The 22,898-nt window shown below is 46.0% G+C and overlaps 1 protein-coding gene across 1 annotated transcript in view; it reads right to left on the reverse strand.

Annotated features, from left to right (window-relative positions):
* LOC106591173 (actin-binding protein WASF3) overlaps positions 1-22,898 on the reverse strand; it is a 146,248-nt gene that overhangs the window by 52,148 nt on the left and 71,202 nt on the right. The window contains exon 2 of the mRNA XM_082965294.1: positions 7,299-7,441. Coding sequence (XP_082821420.1) covers positions 7,299-7,431 — 133 coding nt within the window. The 5' untranslated portion in view covers positions 7,432-7,441. The remainder of the gene's footprint in view (positions 1-7,298; positions 7,442-22,898) is intronic.

Genomic DNA, 22,898 nt, shown 5'->3' on the forward strand with positions numbered 1-22,898 from the left:
GATACGTTATATACAGTATATACAACCATCCCAGCTCTGATACGTTATATACAGTATATACAACCATCCCAGCTCTGATACGTTATATACAGTATATACAACCATCCCAGCTCTGATACGTTATATACAGTATATACAACCATCCCAGCTCTGATACGTTATATACAGTATATACAACCATCCCAGCTCTGCAGATTTTGGTGCGAAGAGACAGAATCATTAGATAATGTGTTTTGGTACTGTCCATATGTAGCTTGTTTTTGGTCGCAGGTCCAGGAATGGTTGAAGAAGTGTAACATTTACTTGAAGCTAACTCTGCCGATAGAACTACATAGTCAATCGATCAATAATATAATAATAATTTTAGCAAAAAATGTTATCTTTAATTTACAATCTTTAGAAACTATGAAAATAGGAAGGTTCAGAACTTTTGTGAAACATTTGTATTTTTTTATTTCACCTTTATTTAACCAGGTAGGCTAGTTGAGGACATGTTCTCATTTACAACTGTGACCTGGCCAAGATAAAGCAAAGCAGTGCGACAAAAACAACAACACAGAGTTGCACATGGGATAAAAAAACGTACAGTCAATAACACAATAAAATGTGTATACAGTGTGTGCAAATGAAGTAAGGAGGTAAGGCAATAAATAGGTCAATAGCGGCGAAGTAATTGCAATTTAGCAATTTACACTGGAGTGATATATCTGCAGATGAGGATGTGCAAGTAGAAATACTGGTGTGCAAAAGAGCAGAAAAACAAAAACAAATATGGGGATGAGGTAGGTAGTTGGTTGGGCTATTTACAGATGGGCTGTGTACAGCTGCAGCGATCGGTAAGCTGCTCTGACAGCTGACGCTTAAAGTTAGTAAGAGAGATATAACTCTCCAACTTCAGTGATTTTTGCAATTTGTTCCAGTCATTGGCAGCAGAGAACTGGAAGGAAAGGCGGCCAAAGGAGGAATTGGCTTTGGGGGTGACCAGTGAAATATACCTGCTGGAGCGCGTGCTACGGGTAGGTGCTGCTATGGTGACCAGTGAGCTGAGATAAGGCGTAGCTATACCTAGCAAAGACTTATAGATGACCTGGAGCCAGTGGGTTAGGCAATGAATATGTAGCGAGGACCAGCCAACGAGAGCATACAGGTCGCAGTGGTGGATAGTATATGGGGCTTTGGTGACAAAACAGATGGCACTGTGATAGACTGCATCCAATTTGCTGAGTAGAGTGTTGGAGGCTAATTTGTAAATGGCATGCCAAAGTCAAGGATCAGTAGGATAGTCAGTTTTACGAGGGTAAATTTGGCAGCATGAGTGAAGGAGGCTTTGTTGCAAAATAGGAAGCCGATTCTAGATTGAACTTTGGATTGGAGATGTTTAATGTGAGTCTGGAAGGAGAATTTACAGTCTAGCCAGACACCTAGGTATTTATAGTTGTCCACATATTCTAAGTCAGAACCGTCCAGAGTAGTGATGCTAGTCGGGGGGGGGGGGGGGGGGGGGGGCAGCGATCAGTTGAAGAGCATGCATTTTGTTTTACTAGCATTTAAGAGCAGTTGGAGGCCACGGAAGGAGTGTTGTATGGTGTTGAAGCTCATTTCGAGGTTTGTTAACACAGTGTCCAAAGAAGGGTCAGATGTTTACAGAATGGTGTTGTCATGACGTTTCCCTCTTTGGACACAGCGAGCACCATCCCCCTACCTCTGCACAATCCCCCTATCTCTGTCTCCTACACTCAGGCTGCTGTGGTCAGAGAGGTCAGAAATTCCTAGAGGAGATCCTCTCCTCATGGCCAGAGTATAGAGAGAGAGTGAGTTTCATAGAGAGAACAAAGGAATTTCTTCCACCTCACAGAACTGGAGAACCGAACGATATTCATATTCTGGAGAAAGTATAAAAGATCGGTGAAGAATCCAGCTACGAACTGGTCCGTTTGGTACAATTTTGTGAAGCTCAAGAGAGACAATACAGCTACATTACCATAACCATGTTGATACAAGTGTCTCCATTATGAGGCTTACATCTAATGGTTGTATAAAATGAATGAGTAAAGATGATACTATTTGTGAAATTATATAATGTGATTTTAGACTGTTTCATGAAGGAAACTTCAATTCCCTTCGGAGTTTAACTAAATCAGAGGACTGCCCATGAGCACAGTTATGGTCTGGCGTCATGGGACAGGCCCTTTTCTGCTCTTCCGAATAAAACCCCCACCCGGGTTTTCTATCACCAGACCAGCTTACCTCGATAACGAGAGGGCTAAGGGTTGAGACGAGACCAGCTTAACTCGATAACTATGAGAGGGCCAAGGTTTTAGTAGAGACCATAAACCTGAGTATAAGCTAAGGTTTGAGTAGATTGCTGAATCTTTTAATCATACCACATGGTTAAACTCTTAGACTATTGATACCGACAGAATAAGAACAAATCTTTGATACTAATTACTAGTCTGCAGCTAGGAATTCGTTATCATTGAACGCGAAGACCAACAACCACCGAAACATCTAATCTATAACGACATGAATGAATGTCACTCTGAACGATACATTATTACCACGACAGAGAGAGAGAGGGCGGACAAACTCTCCAACAGAAACAAACTTTTCAACAGAGATCCCGACGACACACTGAGCGTAAATATATATATATTTATTGCAATTATTCCCGAATGAGTGAGTGTTCATGTGCAAAGGATTAGCATTTCAATTGTTATAATTATCAACTTTGTGTTGTCTTAGCTCAGTCGACCCCCACTTCCCTTTTTGTCCACCAAGCCGCGATACCGGTTTAGCCCACTAGGGCACATTCCCCTATCATTTCTTTGTAACCATATCTGCTTTGTTTGTTTGTGTTATGCATTTCTGTGAGTACTTAGTTAGTAAATAAATGATTTTAAGACAAGTGATGTATGGATGGCTCAAAGTGAAGACTGGGTTCGTGCAGATAACCAACAATTTACGACGTTTGGAATGAGACTAACACGAGGTAAAGAATAATTCATTAATCAGAAGACTAAGTGATCAGATATTAAAATATCTGAAAGTTATATTAGGAAAATTATAACTTTGTAATCTGAATATTTTCCTTGGTGCCCTAGTTAATTACAGTTACATGATTAAGTAGTTTAATCACGTAATAATAATTACAGAGAATTTTTCATAAAGATGAATCTTCATCTTAATCTGCCAAAGACACGTCTGCGTAGAGGTGGATCAAAGAATCCCCCGCAGCAAGAGCGACATCATTGTTATATACAGAGAAAAGAGTCGGCCCGAGAATTGAACCCTGTGGCACCCCCATAGAGACTGCCAGAGGTTCGGACAACAGGCCCTTTGATTTGACACACTGAACTCTATCTGAGAAGTAGTTAATGAACCAGGCGAGGCAATCATTAGAGAAACCAAGGCTGTTGAGTCTGCCTATAAGAATGTGGTGATTGACAGAGTCGAAAGCCTTGGCCAGGTTGATGAAGACGGCTGCCCAGTACTGTCTTCATTAGTTTACTCCAATTAGGAGAGGGGTGGCAGGGTTAGGAGAAAATAATAAAGGAAAATATATTTAAAAAAATACATGTAAATACAGTACCAGTCAAAAGTTTGGACACAGCTACTCATTCAAGAGTTTTTTCTTTATTTTACTATTTTCTACATTGCAGAATAATAGCGAAGAAATCAAAACTATGAAATAACACATATGGAATCATGTAGTAACCAAAAAAGTGTTAAACAAATCAAAATATACACTGCTAAAAAAAATAAAGGGAACACTTAAACAACACAATGTAACTCCAAGTCAATCACACTTCTGTGAAATCAAACTGTTCACTTAGGAAGCAACACTGATTGACAATAAATTTCACATGCTGTTGTGCAAATGGAATAGACAACAGGTGGAAATTATAGGCAATTAGCAAGACACCCCCAATAAAGGACTGGTTCTGCAGGTGGGGACCACAGACCACTTCTCAGTTCCTATGCTTCCTGGCTGATGTTTTGGTCACTTTTGAATGCTGGTGGTGCTTTCACTCTAGTGGTAGCATGAGACGGAGTCTACAACCCACACAAGTGGCTCAGGTAGTGCAGCTCATCCAGGATGGCACATCAATGCGAGCTGTGGCAAGAAGGTTTGCTGTGTCTGTCAGCGTAGTGTCTAGAGCATGGAGGCGCTACCAGGAGACAGGCCAGTACATCAGGAGACGTGGAGGAGGCCGTAGGAGGGCAACAACCCAGCAGCAGGACCACTACCTCCGCCTTTGTGCAAGGAGGAGCAGGAGGAGCACTGCCAGAGAAAGACAATGACCTTCAGCAGGCCACAAATGTGCATGTGTCTGCTCAAACGGTCAGAAACAGACACACAGGTGGGGGTTGTGCTTACAGCCCAACACCGTGCAGGACGTTTGGCATTTGCCAGAGAACACCAAGATTGGCAAATTCGCCACTGGCGCCCTGTGCTCTTCACAGATGAAAGCAGGTTCACACTGAGCACATGTGACAGACGTGACAGAGTCTGGAGACGCCGTGGAGAACGTTCTGCTGCCTGCAACATCCTCCAGCATGACCGGTTTGGCGGTGGGTCAGTCATGGTGTGGGGTGGCATTTCTTTGGGGGGCCGCACAGCCCTCCATGTGCTCGCCAGAGGTAGCCTGGCTGCCATTAGGTACCGAGATCCTCAGACCCCTTGTGAGACCATATGCTGGTGCGGTTGGCCCTGGGTTCCTCCTAATGCAAGACAATGCTAGACCTCATGTGGCTGGAGTGTGTCAGCAGTTCCTGCAAGAGGAAGGCATTGATGCTATGGACTGGCCCGCCCGTTCCCCAGACCTGAATCCAATTGAGCACATCTGGGACATCATGTCTCGCTCCATCCACCAACGCCACGTTGCACCACAGACTGTCCAGGAGTTGGCGGATGCTTTAGTCCAGGTCTGGGAGGAGATCCCTCAGGAGACCATCCGCAACCTCATCAGGAGCATGCCCAGGCGTTGTAGGGAGGTCATACAGGCACGTGGAGGCCACACACACTACTGAGCCTCATTTTGACTTGTTTTAAGGACATTACATCAAAGTTGGATCAGCCTGTAGTGTGGTTTTCCACTTTAATTTTGTGTGACTCCAAATCCAGACCTCCATGGGTTGATAAATTGGATTTCCATTGATTATTTTTGTTTGATTTTGTTGTCAGCACATTCAACTATGTAAAGAAAAAAGTATTTCATAAGATTATTTCATTCATTCAGATCTAGGATGTGTTATTTTAGTGATCCCTTTCTTTTTTTGAGCAGTATATTTTAGATTTTAGATTCTTCAAAGTAGCCACCCTTTGCCTTGATGACAGCTTTTCACACTCTTGGCATTCTCTCAACCAGCTTCACCTGGAATGTTTTTCCAACAGTCTAGAAGGAGTTCCCACATGTGCTGAGCACTTGTTGGCTTCTTTTCCTTCACTCTGCGGTCCAACTCATCCCAAACCATCTCAATTGGGTTGAGGTTGGGGGATTGTGGAGGCCAGGTCATCTGATGCAGCACTCCATCACTCTCCTTCTTGGTCAAATAGCCCTTACACAGCCTGGAGGTGTGTTTTGGGTCATTGTCCTGTTGAAAAACAAATGATAGTCTCACTAAGCGCAAACCAGATGGGATGGCGTATCGCTGCAGAATGCTGTGGTAGTCATGCTGGTTAAGTGTGCCTTGAATTCTAAATAAATCACAGACAGTGTCACCAGCAAAGCACCCCACACATCACACCTCCTCCTCCATGCTTTACGGCGGGAACCACACATGCGGTGATCATCCGTTCACCTACTCTGCGTCTCACAAAGACACGTCGGTTGGAACCAAAAATCTCCAATTTGGACTCATCAGACCAAAGGACAGATTTGCAGCCGTCTAATGTCCATTGCTCGTGTTTCTTGGCCCAAGCAAGTCTCTTTTTCTTATTGGTGTCCTTTAGTAGTGGTTTCTTTGCACCAATTCGGCCATGAAGGCCTGATTCACGCAGTCTCCTCTGAACAGTTGATGTTGAGCTGTGTCTGTTACCTGTTACCTGAATTTATTTTGGCTGCAATCTGAGGTGCAGTTAGATCTAATGAACTTATCGCTTGATGGTTTTTGCGATTGCACTTGAAGAAACTTTCAAAGTTATTGAAATCTTCTAGATTGACTGACCTTCATGTCTTAAAGTAATGATGGACTGTCGTTTCTCTTTGCTTATTTGAGCTGTTCTTGCCATAATATGGACTTGGTATTTTACCAAATAGGGCTATCTTCTGTATACCACCCCAACCTTGTCACAACACAACTGATTGGCTCAAAGGAAATTCCACAAATTAACTTTTAACAAGGCACACCTATTAATTGAAATGCATTCCAGGTGAGTACCTCATGAAGCTGGTTGAGAGAATGTCAAGAGTGTGCAAAGGTGTCATCAAGTCAAAGGGTGGGCACTATAATATTTTTACACTTTTTTGGTTACTACATGATTCCATATGTGTTATTTCATAGTTTTGATGTCTTCACTATTATTCTACAATGCAGAAAATAGTAAAAATAGAGAAAAACCCTGGAATGTGTATGTGTTCTAAAACATTTGACTGGTAGTGTATACATATATATACATTTACCAAATAATATATGGGGGATTGGAAATGATGCAGTGACTATATTGATGGAATCTACCATTTATCTGTAATATTAAAGCTGATCTACCCCCTTAAAAAAAAGTGATGATGCTGTTTGTATGTGGCTGCTATGAAAGTGAACTGTGTGTACACATGATCAGGGGTGTATTCATTCGGCCAATTCTGTTGAAAAAACTTTTCTTAAATGAAAGCAAACGGAACAAAACGGCGATTAACCTAACTGAATTTTTTCAATAGAAACTCTTGTTTGCACTGTTGAACTAATGATTACACACTAGATCAAGTAGATGCAGGCAAGAGTGTGCAAGGCGGTTTTGAATATGTCACTGTCTGTCACCTTGATTACTCAAATGTATCTCTCGACCTCGACCTAGCCTAAATCTATCTATGTTACATTGAGCTGGGTGAGTGGAATATGAAGGACAGTCATCCAATATGCTGTAAAGAAATAAGGTCATGCTCATTAAAAATAAAATCGTCCTCCCTCATCATAAACAGTACCGACCACCACTGGTGTAGAGTGGAGTAGCCCCTAGACGCTGATCTTGGGTCAGTTTTGCATTTTCTCCATTAAAAGTTAACGTTAGGTTTTGTGAAGGGGAAGCTGATCCTAGATCTGTACCTCAGGGAAATGTGACCCTGAAACACGCTACTTACTTAGGCTGCCCAGCTGTTTGATGATGGCAGCGAGGGTGCTGTTGGTAACACACTCCAGTTCACTGGTGACTCCATCAGGTACCGCACCTCGACACAGGTGTCTGGGCTCTATACAGCGCTTTACCAAAGGCATAGTGGTTCACCTGGGGAGAGAGAGAGATATGGAGAGATCAGTATGGAGAGGAGGAGGAAATGAGGGAGAGAAGGACGGACAGAGAGAGACAGATGTCTGGGCTCTATACCGTGGTTTACCTACAGCATGGTGGGGGACTTGGGGAGAGAGAGAGAGATAAGTAAGGAGATGACGAGGGAAGGAAGGAGAGAGAGAGATCAGTAAGGAGATGATGAGGGAAAGAGAGGAGAGAGAGCATTGTGGCAGGTGGGGCAGCAGGTAACCTAGTGGTTAGAGCGTTAACCGAAAGGTTGCTAGATTGAATCCCTGAACCGACAAGATAAAAATCTGTTGTTCTGCCCCTGAACAAGGCAGTTAACCCACTGTTCCTAGGCCGTCCTTGTAAATAAGAATTTATTCTTAACTGACTTGCCTAGTTAATAAATAAAGGTTCAATAATTTTTTAAATTTTTTTTAATTGTCCTGCTGGAAAAAACTATCCTCAGAGTTGGGGAACATTGTCAGAGCAGAAGGAAACAAGTTTTCTTCCAGGACATCCTCCACCAAATTTCACAGTGGGTACAAGGCACTGTGGCTTGTAGGCCTCTCCAGGTCTGTGATATTTGGTGGAGGATCGGTGATGATCTGGGGGTTCTTCAGCAAGGCTGGAATCGGGCAGATTTGTCTTTGTGAAGGACGCAGGAATCAAGCCACGTACAAGGTTGTCCTGGAGGAAAACTTGCTTCCTTCTGCTCTGACAATGTTCCCCAACTCAGGATGAGTTTTTCCCAGCAGGACAAAGCTCCATGCCACACAGCCAGGTCAATCAAGGTGTGGATGGAGGACCACCAGATCAAGACCCTGTCATGGCCAGCCCAATCTCCAGACCTGAACCCCATTGAAAACCTCTGGAATGTGACCAACAGGAAGATGGATAGTCACAAGCCATCAAACAAAGCCGAGCTGCTTGAATTTTTGCGCCAGGAGTGGCATGAAGTCACCCAACATCAATGTGAAAGACTGGTGGAGAGCATGCCAAGACGCATCAAAGCTGTGATTGAAATTCAGGGTTATTCCACCAAATATTGATTTCTGAACTCTTCTTAAGTTAAAACATTAGTATTGTGTTGTTTAAAAATGAATATTAACTTATTTTCTTGCATTATTCAAGGTCGGACAACACTGCATATTTTTTGTTATTTTGACCAGCTGTCATTTTCTGCAAATAAATGCTCTAAATAACAATATTTTTATTTGGAATTTAGGATAAATGTTTTCAGTAGTTTATAGAATGAAACAAAAATGTTCATTTTACCCAAACACATACCTATAAATTGTAAAACCAGAGAAACCGATAATTATGCAGTGGTCTCTTAATTCTTTCCAGAGTTGTATATTATTAATTTTAGAACAGAGGAAAGACTGCTTCCTACTGGTCCTCCAACACCACTTCCAGCAGAATCTGGTCTCCCATCCAGAACCAACACTGCTTAGCTTCAGAGGCAAGCCAGCAGTGGGATGCTGCTGACCCAACTATCTCCTAACTATATCCACTGATACAGAGACATGGATCTGATCCATGATCAGCGTTAGTATAACTAAGCTGTGTGACATTGGGCTGGTGTCAGGCCCGCAGGGAACAATTGCCTGTCAAGCTGCTTCGTGTCAGTGTGACTGGGATCCGTGCAGCGCCCAATGAGCCGGAACACTACAGAGCTATTACTGCTCTAATGCTGGGCTGTCTGGTCACAGGGGAGAGGACAGCATTTGGAGAGGCAACTGTATGAGTCCCAAATAGCACCCTACGCCCTATATAGTGCACTACTTTAGACCAGAGCCCTACAGTACCCTATCACGCAACAACTGGCATATGATAGGGGATCAAGATGTCCTTGTGGAAAGAGAGAAAAACGGTTTTGCAAATAACTCGCTCTCTCTTTCGGTCCCTCCTTCTCTGTCCCTCTATCTTTCTCTCTGAAGAAGCTACATGTGAGAAGAGCTGTAGGCTTCACTCTCTCTTCTGACAGCTGTTCTGTTAGATAGAGCGTTAGGCTTCACTCTCTCTTCTGACAGCTGTTCTGTTAGATAGAGCTGTAGGCTTCACTCTCTCTTCTGACAGCTGTTCTGTTAGATAGAGCTGTAGGCTTCACTCTCTCTTCTGACAGCTGTTCTGTTAGATAGAGCTGTAGGCTTCACTCTCTCTTCTGACAGCTGTTCTGTTAGATAGAGCTGTAGGCTTCACTCTCTCTTCTGACAGCTGTTCTGTTAGATAGAGCTGTAGGCTTCACTCTCTCTTCTGACAGCTGTTCTGTTAGATAGAGCTGTAGGCTTCACTCTCTCTTCTGACAGCTGTTCTGTTAGATAGAGCTGTAGGCTTCACTCTCTCTTCTGACAGCTGTTCTGTTAGATAGAGCTGTAGGCTTCACTCTCTCTTCTGACAGCTGTTCTGTTAGATAGAGCTGTAGGCTTCACTCTCTCTTCTGACAGCTGTTCTGTTAGATAGAGCTGTAGGCTTCACTCTCTCTTCTGACAGCTGTTCTGTTAGATAGAGCTGTAGGCTTCACTCTCTCTTCTGACAGCTGTTCTGTTAGATAGAGCTGTAGGCTTCACTCTCTCTTCTGACAGCTGTTCTGTTAGATAGAGCTGTAGGCTTCACTCTCTCTTCTGACAGCTGTTCTGTTAGATAGAGCTGTAGGCTTCACTCTCTCTTCTGACAGCTGTTCTGTTAGATAGAGCTGTAGGCTTCACTCTCTCTTCTGACAGCTGTTCTGTTAGATAGAGCGTTAGGCTTCACTCTCTCTTCTGACAGCTGTTCTGTTAGATAGAGCTGTAGGCTTCACTCTCTCTTCTGACAGCTGTTCTGTTAGATAGAGCTGTAGGCTTCACTCTCTCTTCTGACAGCTGTTCTGTTAGATAGAGCTGTAGGCTTCACTCTCTCTTCTGACAGCTGTTCTGTTAGATAGAGCTGTAGGCTTCACTCTCTCTTCTGACAGCTGTTCTGTTAGATAGAGCTGTAGGCTTCACTCTCTCTTCTGACAGCTGTTCTGTTAGATAGAGCTGTAGGCTTCACTCTCTCTTCTGACAGCTGTTCTGTTAGATAGAGCTGTAGGCTTCACTCTCTCTTCTGACAGCTGTTCTGTTAGATAGAGCTGTAGGCTTCACTCTCTCTTCTGACAGCTGTTCTGTTAGATAGAGCTGTAGGCTTCACTCTCTCTTCTGACAGCTGTTCTGTTAGATAGAGCTGTAGGCTTCACTCTCTCTTCTGACAGCTGTTCTGTTAGATAGAGCTGTAGGCTTCACTCTCTCTTCTGACAGCTGTTCTGTTAGATAGAGCTGTAGGCTTCACTCTCTCTTCTGACAGCTGTTCTGTTAGATAGAGCTGTAGGCTTCACTCTCTCTTCTGACAGCTGTTCTGTTAGATAGAGCTGTAGGCTTCACTCTCTCTTCTGACAGCTGTTCTGTTAGATAGAGCGTTAGGCTTCACTCTCTCTTCTGACAGCTGTTCTGTTAGATAGAGCTGTAGGCTTCACTCTCTCTTCTGACAGCTGTTCTGTTAGATAGAGCTGTAGGCTTCACTCTCTCTCCTGACAGCTGTTCTGTTAGATAGAGCTGTAGGCTTCACTCTCTCTTCTGACAGCTGTTCTGTTAGATAGAGCTGTAGGCTTCACTCTCTCTGCTGACAGCTGTTCTGTTAGATAGAGCTGTAGGCTTCACTCTCTCTTCTGACAGCTGTTCTGTTAGATAGAGCTGTAGGCTTCACTCTCTCTTCTGACAGCTGTTCTGTTAGATAGAGCTGTAGGCTTCACTCTCTCTTCTGACAGCTGTTCTGTTAGATAGAGCTGTAGGCTTCACTCTCTCTTCTGACAGCTGTTCTGTTAGATAGAGCTGTAGGCTTCACTCTCTCTTCTGACAGCTGTTCTGTTAGATAGAGCTGTAGGCTTCACTCTCTCTTCTGACAGCTGTTCTGTTAGATAGAGCTGTAGGCTCACTATGCTCTCTTGTGACCTGGGATTTTAACTGTGACGGTGTGTGTGACGTGTCGGACCAGTGTGTGTGTTTGTGTATGAATGTGTGTATCTAGTGTGTGTGGATGTGTGTGTATATAGTGTGTGTGTGTGTGTGTGTGTATTCACACCAGTTATCTATGTGATAGTAATTGTCATAGTGATTATCTTGGAAGTGTGGGAGAGACTGTGGGAATGGCTGACTTCCAGAGTGCTGACCTGGGAAAACACACACACACACACATGCGCACACACACTGCCTGCCAAGACAGGAAAAGCAAACCAGGCCACTAATGAAATGTGTAGATGAACCCTAAGTGTGTGTGCGTGTGTCTCTCTCTCTCTGCTTCTGCCTCATTCTCTCTCTCTGTCTCTCTCTCTCTCTTTCTCTCTCCCTGCGTCTGCCTCTGCCTCTTTCTGTCTCTCTGTCTTTCTCCCTCTGTCTCTTTCTGTCTCTCTGCCTCTGCCTATTCCTCTCTCTCTGTCTCTATCTCGTTCTCTCTCTCGCTGCCTATTTCTCTGCCTCTTTCACTCTCTCTGTCTCTCTCTCTCCCTGCCTCTGTCTATTTCTCCCTCAGAGGCATATGTGTTACTGTAGCTGCTATTGTCATAGCTACAGTAGTGGATGTAGTTTTAAGCTAGTAGGACAGAGCAGCAGGTCAACGAGTGCTGGAGAGGAGGAGAGGAGAGGACAGAAGAGGAGAGGAGAGAGGAGGGAAGAGAAAGTGTGTCGTCGAGCCAAGGGGCCGTTGCTATAGCAACATGCTGAGGAACCTGCCTAGACGTGCTCAACACTGGTACACAATGCGACATGGAAATAGTGATGGAGAAAGAAAGACCGCGAGAAAGAGAGATCGTCTTGCTACCTTTAGATGTAATCCACTAATACATACAGTGCATTCGGAAAGTATTCAGACCCCATCCATTTTCCCACATTTTGTTATGTTATAGTCTTATTCTAAAATTGATTACATACATGTTTTCCTCGTCAGGTTTATATAATTTTTTTGCAAATGTATAAAAAAAATTACAACAGAATTACCTTATTTTTGTATGTATTCAGACCCTTTGATATGAGACTCGAAATTGAGCTCAGGTGCATCCTGTTTCCATTGATCATTCATGAGATGTTTCTACAACTTGATTGGAGTCCACCTGTGGTAAATTCAATTGATTGCACATGACTTGGAAAGGCACGCACTTGTCTATATAAGGTCACACAGTTGACAGTGCATGTCACAGCAAAAACCAAGCCATGAGGTCGAAGGAATTGTCTGTAGAGCTTGGAGACAAGATTGTGTCGAGGCACAGATCAGGGGAAGGGTACCAAAACATTTCTGCAGCATTGAAGGTCACCAAGAACACAGTGGCCTCCATCATTCTTACATGGAATACGTCTGGAATCACCAAGAGCTGGCCGCCCGGCCAAACTGAGCAATCGGGGGAGAAGGGCCTTGGTCAGGAGATGGGAGAAATTTCCAGAAGCACAACATTCTCTGCAGCACTCCATCTAACAGGCCTTTATGGTAGAGTGGCCAGACGGAAGCCACTCCTCAGTAAAAGGCCACTTGGAGTTTGCCAAAAGGCACCTAAAGGACACTCAGACCATGAGAAACAAGATTCTCTGGTCTTATGAAACCACGATTGAACTCTTTGGCCTGAATGCCAAGCATCACGTCTGGAGGAAACCTGGCACCATCCCTACGGTGAAGCATGGTGGTGGCAGCATCATGCTGTGGGGGTGTTTGTCATTGGCAGCGACTGGGAGACTAGTCAGGATCGAGGGAAAGATGAACGGAGCAAAGTACAAAGAGATCCTTGATGAAAACCTGCTCCAGAGCGCTCAGGACCTCAGACTGGGGCGAAGGTTCACTTTCCAACAGGACAACGACCCTAAGCACACAGCCAACACAACGCAAGAGTGGCTTCTGGACAAGTCTCTGAATGTCCTTGAGTGGCCCAGCCAGAAGCCGGACTTGAACCCGATCAAACATCTCTGGAGAGACCTGAAAATAGCTGTGCAGCGATGCTCCCGATCCAACCTGACAGAGCTTGAGAGGATCTGCAGAGAAGAATGGGAGAATCTCCCTAAATACAGGTGTGCCAAGCTTGTAGCGTCATACCCAAGAAGACTCAAGGCTGTAATCGCTGCCAGGTGCTTGAACAAAGTACTGAGGCTCTGAATACTTATGTAAATGTCATATTTCATTATTTTATTTAATTATACATTTGCAAACATTTCTAAAAACCTGTTTTTACTTTGTCATAATGGGGTATTGTGTGTAGATTTATTGAGTAAAAAAAATCTATTTGATCAATTTTAGAATAAGCCTGTAACGTAACAAAATGTGGAAAAAGTGAAGGGGTCTGAGTACTTTCTGAATGGACAGTAATACCTACCACAGGGTTGGCTATAGATTGGCTATAAAGCCTACAGGTTTAATGGAATAAAGGGTGAACTGAGTCCTAGCTTCTGTTTTAATGGTGTGATGATTCTAACCTGGATTACTTCCAGACAGGTGAGTGTGATTGTCACCTGGTCACAATACAGTGGATAACTTCTGGTGGACCTGGATGGCTTTCCTTGACTAAATGCCCTGGATGGCTTTCCTTAACTAAATGCCCTGGATGGCTTTCCTTAACTAAATGCCCTGGATGGCTTTCCTTAACTAAATGCCCTGGATGGCTTTCCTTAACTAAATGCCCTGGATGGCTTTCCTTAACTAAATGTCCTGGATGGCTTTCCTTAACTAAATGTCCTGGATGGCTTTCCTTAACTAAATGCCCTGGATGGCTTTCCTTAACTAAATGCCCTGGATGGCTTTCCTTAACTAAATGTCCTGGATGGCTTTCCTTAACTAAATGTCCTGGATGGCTTTCCTTAACTAAATGCCCTGGATGGCTTTCCTTAACTAAATGCCCTGGATGGCTTTCCTTAACTAAATGTCCTGGATGGCTTTCCTTAACTAAATGCCCTGGATGGCTTTCCTTAACTAAATGCCCTGGATGGCTTTCCTTAACTAAATGTCCTGGATGGCTTTCCTTAACTAAATGTCCTGGATGGATTTCCTAAACTAAATGCCTAAACATTATCTTTATCTCACTTGACCTACAGACAACCTTACTCTCCAGCAGGAGGGATGGGGAAGGGGAGGGGGGAGGAGCGTGAGACAAGAGCAGGTTCAACAGGGACGGGTGGGGTGAAGAGAGGGAGAAAGAAGGGCATGGCCATAAGGAAGAGCAGGGAGGGTGCCCTGGGAGGGAGGGTTATGGGGTGAGAATCAGGAGGAAGGAGGGGTGAGGAAATGCAGCGAGTGAGAGAAGAAGGGGAAGGATGAAGGTGGGGATAAACAGAAGGCTGACTAAGTGGTATCATTGAGCTCTGGTGTCTCCTTCCTTCCTTCCTTCCTTCCTTCCTTCCTTCCTTCCTTCCTTCCTTCCTTCCTTCCTTCCTTCCTTCCTTCCTTCCTTCCTTCCTTCCTTCCTTCCTTCCTTCCTTCCTTCCTTCCTTCCTTCCTTCCTTCCTTCCCTCCCTCCCTCCCTCCCTGTAGGAATGTATGTTAAAGTCCCAGAGCTAATGTTATAAACATCATCATCGCTCCACCCACCCACTGTGACACCAGTCTGCTACACAGTCTAGAGGTCGCTAACACTAACACTTAGGCTAATTAGCTAGTTAGCCTCTGAATGAATAGAGATGAATGAATACAGCTAGGTCACATGGATACATGCAGAGAGAGAAAGAGAGAGAGACAGGGCATGAGTTTACCCTAACCTCCTACTGTGAGAGACGTGGTGGAGCAGCCTGCTACACAGTCTGGAGGTCGCTAGTCTAACATTAGTTTAATCACAAGCTTATTAGGTGACTAGCCTCTGAATACAGATAGTTGCTAATACAGAGAGAGACAGGGCATGTGTCTGCTAGCTATACATGGTCAAACAGCCTGGGTCTAGCCCCTACTAGGCTAACACACGGGTTGATTAGCCAGAATATATAAATAGATCAGACTTGTCTGAATTGGCAGGATTAAAAGGTTGAATTAAATAAAATCACATGATTTAGTCCATATTTTCGACAATATTTCGCCAAAATACAAAGGAGACAGAGAACCGAGAAGTAGACTACAGGCGGACCGTTACATTTGAATTTTAACTGCCCTGATTCCACAGTTATGAGTAGACCCCTCCCCCCTCAAAACTCTTTGATGTGTGTTTGTTGATGCTCTGGGGAAGAGTTTCATTGTAGGAGTAATTACACACACATGGAATTACGACCGCTCTTCAAACCGCTAATCCTAAACCCAAATTATGCAAAATACTACCCTGACTGAAGGGGATGGCAGGGAAAGCAAAGCAACTGTCCTTTCCTCCACCCCCACCCCTTTATTTTTCGGGGAGACGTTGCCATGGTTTCCTTTGAAGTCTTCCAATTTTGTCTTGATATGAAAAAGGGAGGAGCAGCAGAGAGGGAGAGAAATGGAGAGGGTGGAGAGGGTGAAAAAAAGAGAGAGAGAATGGGTAGAATGAGTGACATACAGTATAGAATGACAAAACGAATGAACAAATGAACGAATGACAGACCACCCTCTAGCATGCCACAGTGCTATAAGACCACACTACTGTCAAGAGAGAGGGTATTGGCCCAGGGTAGAAACTAGACATTGAGGAAATTGAAACAACCTCTGTCAACATGTACAAGTCTGGGACAGTTATGGTACAGGGCATCCTCAGTCTGGGACAGTAATGGTACAGGGCATCCTCAGTCTGGGACAGTAATGGTGCAGGGCATCCTCAGTCTGGGACAGTAATGGTGCAGGGCATCCTCAGTCTGGGACAGTAATGGTGCAGGGCATCCTCAGTCTGGGACAGTAATGGTGCAGGGCATCCTCAGTCTGGGACAGTAATGGTGCAGGGCATCCTCAGTCTGGGACAGTAATGGCGCAGGGCATCCTCGTGCAGTTCCAGCAGGAAAAGCTCTCTTTCTGTGACGACTCCCCCATCCTGAGTGAGTCTGATCACACCTCATCCTTAAACTGCCCTGCAGATGAGCAGCCCTGAGAGGAGCTCCCCCAGCACTGAACAGGCCCAGGTCCTACAACTGCTCTGCTCCTCCATTGTTGAGAGAGACACATTCAAAGAGCTGGAGAGAGAGATGGTGGAGCTCAGAGAGCTAGTCCATACACTCCACTCAGCACAGACCCACAACCCCCGCCCAGCTTTCTGAGAGAGCTGGCTACACACCAGACTGAGGTGAGACAACATAGGGAGAGAGAGGAACACATGGCACAGCTAACAGCAGTGAAGGAGGAGAGAGGAACACATGGCACAGCTAACAGCAGTGAAGGAGGAGAGAGAGGAACACATGGCACAGCTAACAGCAGTGAAGTAGGAGAGAGAGGAACACATGGCACAGCTAACAGCAGTGATGGAGGAGAGAGAGGAACACATGGCACAGCTAACAGCAGTGATGGAGGAGAGAGAGGAACACATGGAACAGCTAACAGCAGTGAAGGAGGAGAGAGGAACACATGGCACAGCTAACAGCAGTGATGGAGGAGAGAGAGGAACACATGGAACAGCTAACAGCAGTGAAGGAGGAGAGAGGAACACATGGCACAGCTAACAGCAGTGAAGGAGGAGAGAGGAACACATGGAACAGCTAACAGCACTGAAGGAGGAGAGGAACACATGGCACAGCTAACAGCAGTGATGGAGGAGAGAGAGGAACACATGGCACAGCTAACAGCAGTGAAGGAGGAGAGAGGAACACATGGCACAGCTAACAGCAGTGAAGGAGGAGAGAGGAACACATGGCACAGCTAACAGCAGTGAAGGAGAGGTGAGGAAGCTGAGGTGTAACAGAGAGCAGGATACTCCACCAGAGAAGCCAGCAGAACAGCCCACCTCAGACCCGGACCACAACCTCAACACCACAATGGGACAGACAACACAGAACCCACAAACCCAACAGACCCCACCCCTTCCTAACAGCCCTCCTGTCAGCTCCCCTGATAGCCCTCTTGACAACCCCCACACATCCACTGAGGACACACAAAAGCCAGAGATTGTGCTCCTCAATGACTCAAATGGGAAATACATTCAAGAGAATAAACATTTTCCCAAACACAAAGTGGCCAAACTCTGGTACCCAAACATTAGGTATGCCCTGGAGCTGTTTTCAGAGGACAGGCTAGGGTCCCCCATCCACATCATAATACACACAGGCACAAACCACCTGAGAGCCCAGCAGGAAAGGGTGACCACAGCACTCAAGGGAGTGATTGAAAAAGCTTCTTCCACTTTCCCCAGCGGCCAAGTGGTTATCTCCACCCTGGTACCAGGGAAATACTTTCCCCCTGCCACCATACAGCGGGTAAACGCAAGTATTTCCCATGACTGTGCCTCAAAACCTAACGTCTACCTGACCTACCACTCCACTCTGGACTTGAACAGCCTTTACGACCAGGTCCACCTCTACAAGGCAGCAATCCCAACTTTTGCCAGGACCCTGAAGGACGTCACCCTCAACTGCAGCCCCAGCACCTCACACAGGAGCAACAGAGCAACGGACACCCAGCCCAGACCTGCGAGACCCCTTCCCCAAAGGACATGCACCGAGAGAATCAAATCAAATTGTATTTGTCACATGAGCTAAATACAACAGTGAAACACTTGCTTACAAGCCCTTAACCAACAATGCAGTTCAAGAAATAAAATATTTACTAAATAAACTAAAGTAAAAAGTAAAATCAAAAAAACAAAATAACATTAGCGAGGCTATATACTGAGTCAGTGTGCAGGGGTACAGGTTAGTCGAGGTAATATGTAGGTAGGGGGAAGTGACTATTCATAGATAATAAACAGAGAGTAGCAGCAATGTACAAAACAAATGGGGGGGGGGGGGTCAATGTAATTCTTTGTTCAGTGGTCTTATGGCTTGGGGTTAGAAGCTGTTAAGGAGCCTTTTGGACCTAGACTTGGCGCTCCGGTACCGCTTGCTGTGCGGTAGCAGAGAGAACAGTCTGGGTCTTGGGTGACTGAAGTCTTTGACACTTTTTTGGGCCTTCCTCTGACAGCGCCTGGTGTAGAGGTCCTGGATGGCAGGAAGCTTGGCCCCAGTGATGTACTGGGCCGTTCGCACTACCCTCTGTAGCAGTGATGTACTGGGTCGTTCGCACTACCCTCTGTAGCACCTTACGGTCAGATGCTGAGCAGTTCCCATATCACTACCCTCTGTAGAGCACTACCCTCTGTAGAGCTCTACCCTCTGTAGCGCACTACCCTCTGTAGAGCACTACCCTCTGTAGAGCACTACCCTCTGTAGAGCACTACCCTCTGTAGCGCACTACCCTCTGTAGCGCATTACCCTCTGTAGCGCACTACCCTCTGTAGAGCACTACCCTCTGTAGAGCACTACCCTCTGTAGCGCACTACCCTCTGTAGAGCACTACCCTCTGTAGAGCACTACCCTCTGTAGAGCACTACCCTCTGTAGCGCACTACCCTCTGTAGCGCACTACCCTCTGTAGCGCACTACCCTCTGTAGAGCACTACCCTCTGTAGCGCACTACCCTCTGTAGCGCACTACCCTCTGTAGAGCACTACCCTCTGTAGCGCACTACCCTCTGTAGAGCACTACCCTCTGTAGCGCACTACCCTCTGTAGAGCACTACCCTCTGTAGCGCACTACCCTCTGTAGCGCACTACCCTCTGTAGAGCACTACCCTCTGTAGAGCACTACCCTCTGTAGCGCACTACCCTCTGTAGCGCACTACCCTCTGTAGAGCACTACCCTCTGTAGCGCACTACCCTCTGTAGAGCACTACCCTCTGTAGCGCACTACCCTCTGTAGAGCACCACCCTCTGTAGAGCACTACCCTCTGTAGAGCACTACCCTCTGTAGCGCACTACCCTCTGTAGCGCACTACCCTCTGTAGAGCACTACCCTCTGTAGCGCACTACCCTCTGTAGAGCACTACCCTCTGTAGAGCACTACCCTCTGTAGCGCACTACCCTCTGTAGAGCACTACCCTCTGTAGAGCACTACCCTCTGTAGAGCACTACCCTCTGTAAAGCACTACCCTCTGTAGAGCACTACCCTCTGTAGAGCACTACCCTCTGTAGCGCACTACCCTCTGTAGAGCACTACCCTCTGTAGAGCACTACCCTCTGTAGAGCACTACCCTCTGTAGCGCACTACCCTCTGTAGAGCACTACCCTCTGTAGAGCACTACCCTCTGTAGAGCACTACCCTCTGTAGCGCACTACCCTCTGTAGCGCACTACCCTCTGTAGCGCACTACCCTCTGTAGAGCACTACCCTCTGTAGAGCACTACCCTCTGTAGAGCACTACCCTCTGTAGCGCACTACCCTCTGTAGCGCACTACCCTCTGTAGCGCACTACCCTCTGTAGAGCACTACCCTCTGTAGCGCACTACCCTCTGTAGAGCACTACCCTCTGTAGCGCACTACCCTCTGTAGAGCACTACCCTCTGTAGAGCACTACCCTCTGTAGAGCACTACCCTCTGTAGCGCACTACCCTCTGTAGAGCACTACCCTCTGTAGAGCACTACCCTCTGTAGAGCACTACCCTCTGTAGAGCACTACCCTCTGTAGCGCACTACCCTCTGTAGAGCACTACCCTCCTTAGAGCACTACCCTCTGAAGAGCACTACCCTCTGTAGAGCACTACCCTCTGTAGCGCACTACCCTCTGTAGAGCACTACCCTCTGTAGAGCACTACCCTCTGTAGCGCACTACCCTCTGTAGAGCACTACCCTCTGTAGAGCACTACCCTCTGTAAAGCACTACCCTCTGTAGCGCACAACCCTCTGTAGAGCACTACCCTCTGTAGCGCACTACCCTCTGTAGAGCACTACCCTCTGTAGAGCACTACCCTCTGTAGAGCACTACCCTCTGTAGAGCACTACCCTCTGTAGCGCACTACCCTCTGTAGAGCACTACCCTCTGTAGAGCACTACCCTCTGTAGAGCACTACCCTCTGTAAGCACTACCCTCTGTAGCGCACTACCCTCTGTAGAGCACTACCCTCTGTAGAGCACTACCCTCTGTAGAGCACTACCCTCTCTAGCGCACTACCCTCTGTAGAGCACTACCCTCTGTAGCGCACTACCCTCTGTAGCGCACTACCCTCTGTAGAGCACTACCCTCTGTAGCGCACTACCCTCTGTAGCGCACTACGGTCAGATGCTGAGCTGTTTTTTTTAAAGTTTTTTTTTTTTAAGTGGTGGATCAACTTAATATTGCAGAAAGATTGTTTCTTCCATCAATGTAATTGTCTGCATCATTTCCAATCCCCCATATATATTTTTTTGTAAATATATATATATACACTGCTCAAAAAAATAAAGGGAACACTTAAACAACGCAATGTAACTCCAAGTCAATCACACTTCTGTGAAATCAAACTGTCCACTTAGGAAGCAACACTGATTGACAATAAATTTCACATGCTGTTGTGCAAATGGAATAGACAACAGGTGGAAATTATAGGCAATTAGCAAGACACCCCCAATAAAGGAGTGGTTCTGCAGGTGGTGACCACAGACCACTTCTCAGTTCCTATGCTTCCTGGCTGATGTTTTGGTCACTTTTGAATGCTGGCGGTGCTTTAAACTCTAGTGGTATGGCAGCAATCACAGGGAAAACCACACTACAGGCTGATCCAACTTTGATGTAATGTCCTTAAAACAAGTCAAAATGAGGCTCAGTAGTGTGTGTGGCCTCCACGTGCCTGTATGACCTCCCTACAACACCTGGGCATGCTCCTGATGAGGTGGCGGATGGTCTCCTGAGGGATCTCCTCCCAGACCTGGACTAAAGCATCCGCCAACTCCTGGACAGTCTGTGGTGCAACATGGCGTTGGTGGATGGAGCGAGACATGATGTCCCAGATGTGCTCAATTGGATTCAGGTCTGGGGAACGGGCGGGCCAGTCCATAGCATCAATGCCTTCCTCTTGCAGGAACTGCTGACACACTCCAGCCACATGAGGTCTAGCATTGTCTTGCATTAGGAGGAACCCAGGGCCAGCCGCACCAGCATATGGTCTCACAAGGGGTCTGAGGATCTCATCTCAGTACCTAATGGCAGTCAGGCTACCTCTGGCGAGCACATGGAGGGCTGTGCGGCCCCCCAAAGAAATGCCACCCCACACCATGACTGACCCACCACCAAACCGGTCATGCTGGAGGATGTTGCAGGCAGCAGAACGTTCTCCACGGCATCTCCAGACTCTGTCACGTCTGTCACGTGCTCAGTGTGAACCTGCTTTCATCTGTGAAGAGCACAGGGCGCCAGTGGTGAATTTGCCAATCTTGGTGTTCTCTGGCAAATGCCAAACGTCCTGCACGGTGTTTCGCTGTAAGCACAACCCCCACCTGTGGACGTCGGGCCCTCATACCACCCTCATGGAGTCTGTTTCTGACCGTTTGAGCAGACACATGCACATTTGTGGCCTGCTGGAGGTCATTTTGCAGGGCTCTGGCAGTGCTTCTCCTGCTCCTCCTTGCACAAAGGCGGAGGTAGCGGTCCTGCTGCTGGGTTGTTGCCCTCCTACGGCCTCCTCCACGTCTCCTGATGTACTGGCCTGTCTCCTGGTAGTGCCTCCATGCTCTGGACACTATGCTGACAGACACAGCAAACCTTCTTGCCACAGCTCGCATTGATGTGCCATCCTGGATGAGCTGCACTACCTGAGCTACTTGTGTGGGTTGTAGACTCTGTCTCATGCTACCGCTAGAGTGAAAGCACCGCCAGCATTCAAAAGTGACCAAAACATCAGCCAGGAAGCATAGGAACTGAGAAGTGGTCTGTGGTCCCCACCTGCAGAACCAGTCCTTTATTGGGGGTGTCTTGCTAATTGCCTATAATTTCCACCTGTTGTCTATTCCATTTGCACAACAGCATGTGAAATTTATTGTCAATCAGTGTTGCTTCCTATGTGGACAGTTTCATTTCACAGAAGTGTGATTGACTTGGAGTTACATTGCGTTGTTTAAGTGTTCCCTTTATTTTTTTGAGCAGTGTATGTTTTTATTTATCAATTAGTATATTTGAGTTTAACCACAATATTTGTTGTATTATTTGTTCTGTCTTTTCAGGTGGATTAAACTGAAATTGCAACCAAATTTCTAAGGCTTGTTTAAAAAATAACGATATTTTGGAGATTATTTCCTTTTCAAACAACCGAAAGTGAGCAGGTGTAGTCTGAATAAAGGGAAAAAGGCCATTCTTGAACATAGGATGAGACATTCCTACCAATTTACTAGAGAGTAGGAAAGCTGCCGTTACCGTCAATATTACTCACCAAAGTGCAATCATTGGACAATAAACTAGAAGAGGTACGATCACGAATATCCTACCAACGGAACATCAAAAACTGTAATATCCTATGTTTCACGGAATCGTGGCTGAATGACGACATAGACATTCAGCTGGCGGGATATACGCTGGACCGGCAAG

This window comes from Salmo salar, chromosome 18, assembly GCF_965601325.2.
Source record: "Salmo salar chromosome 18, fSalSal1, whole genome shotgun sequence".
NCBI lineage: Eukaryota > Metazoa > Chordata > Actinopteri > Salmoniformes > Salmonidae > Salmo > Salmo salar.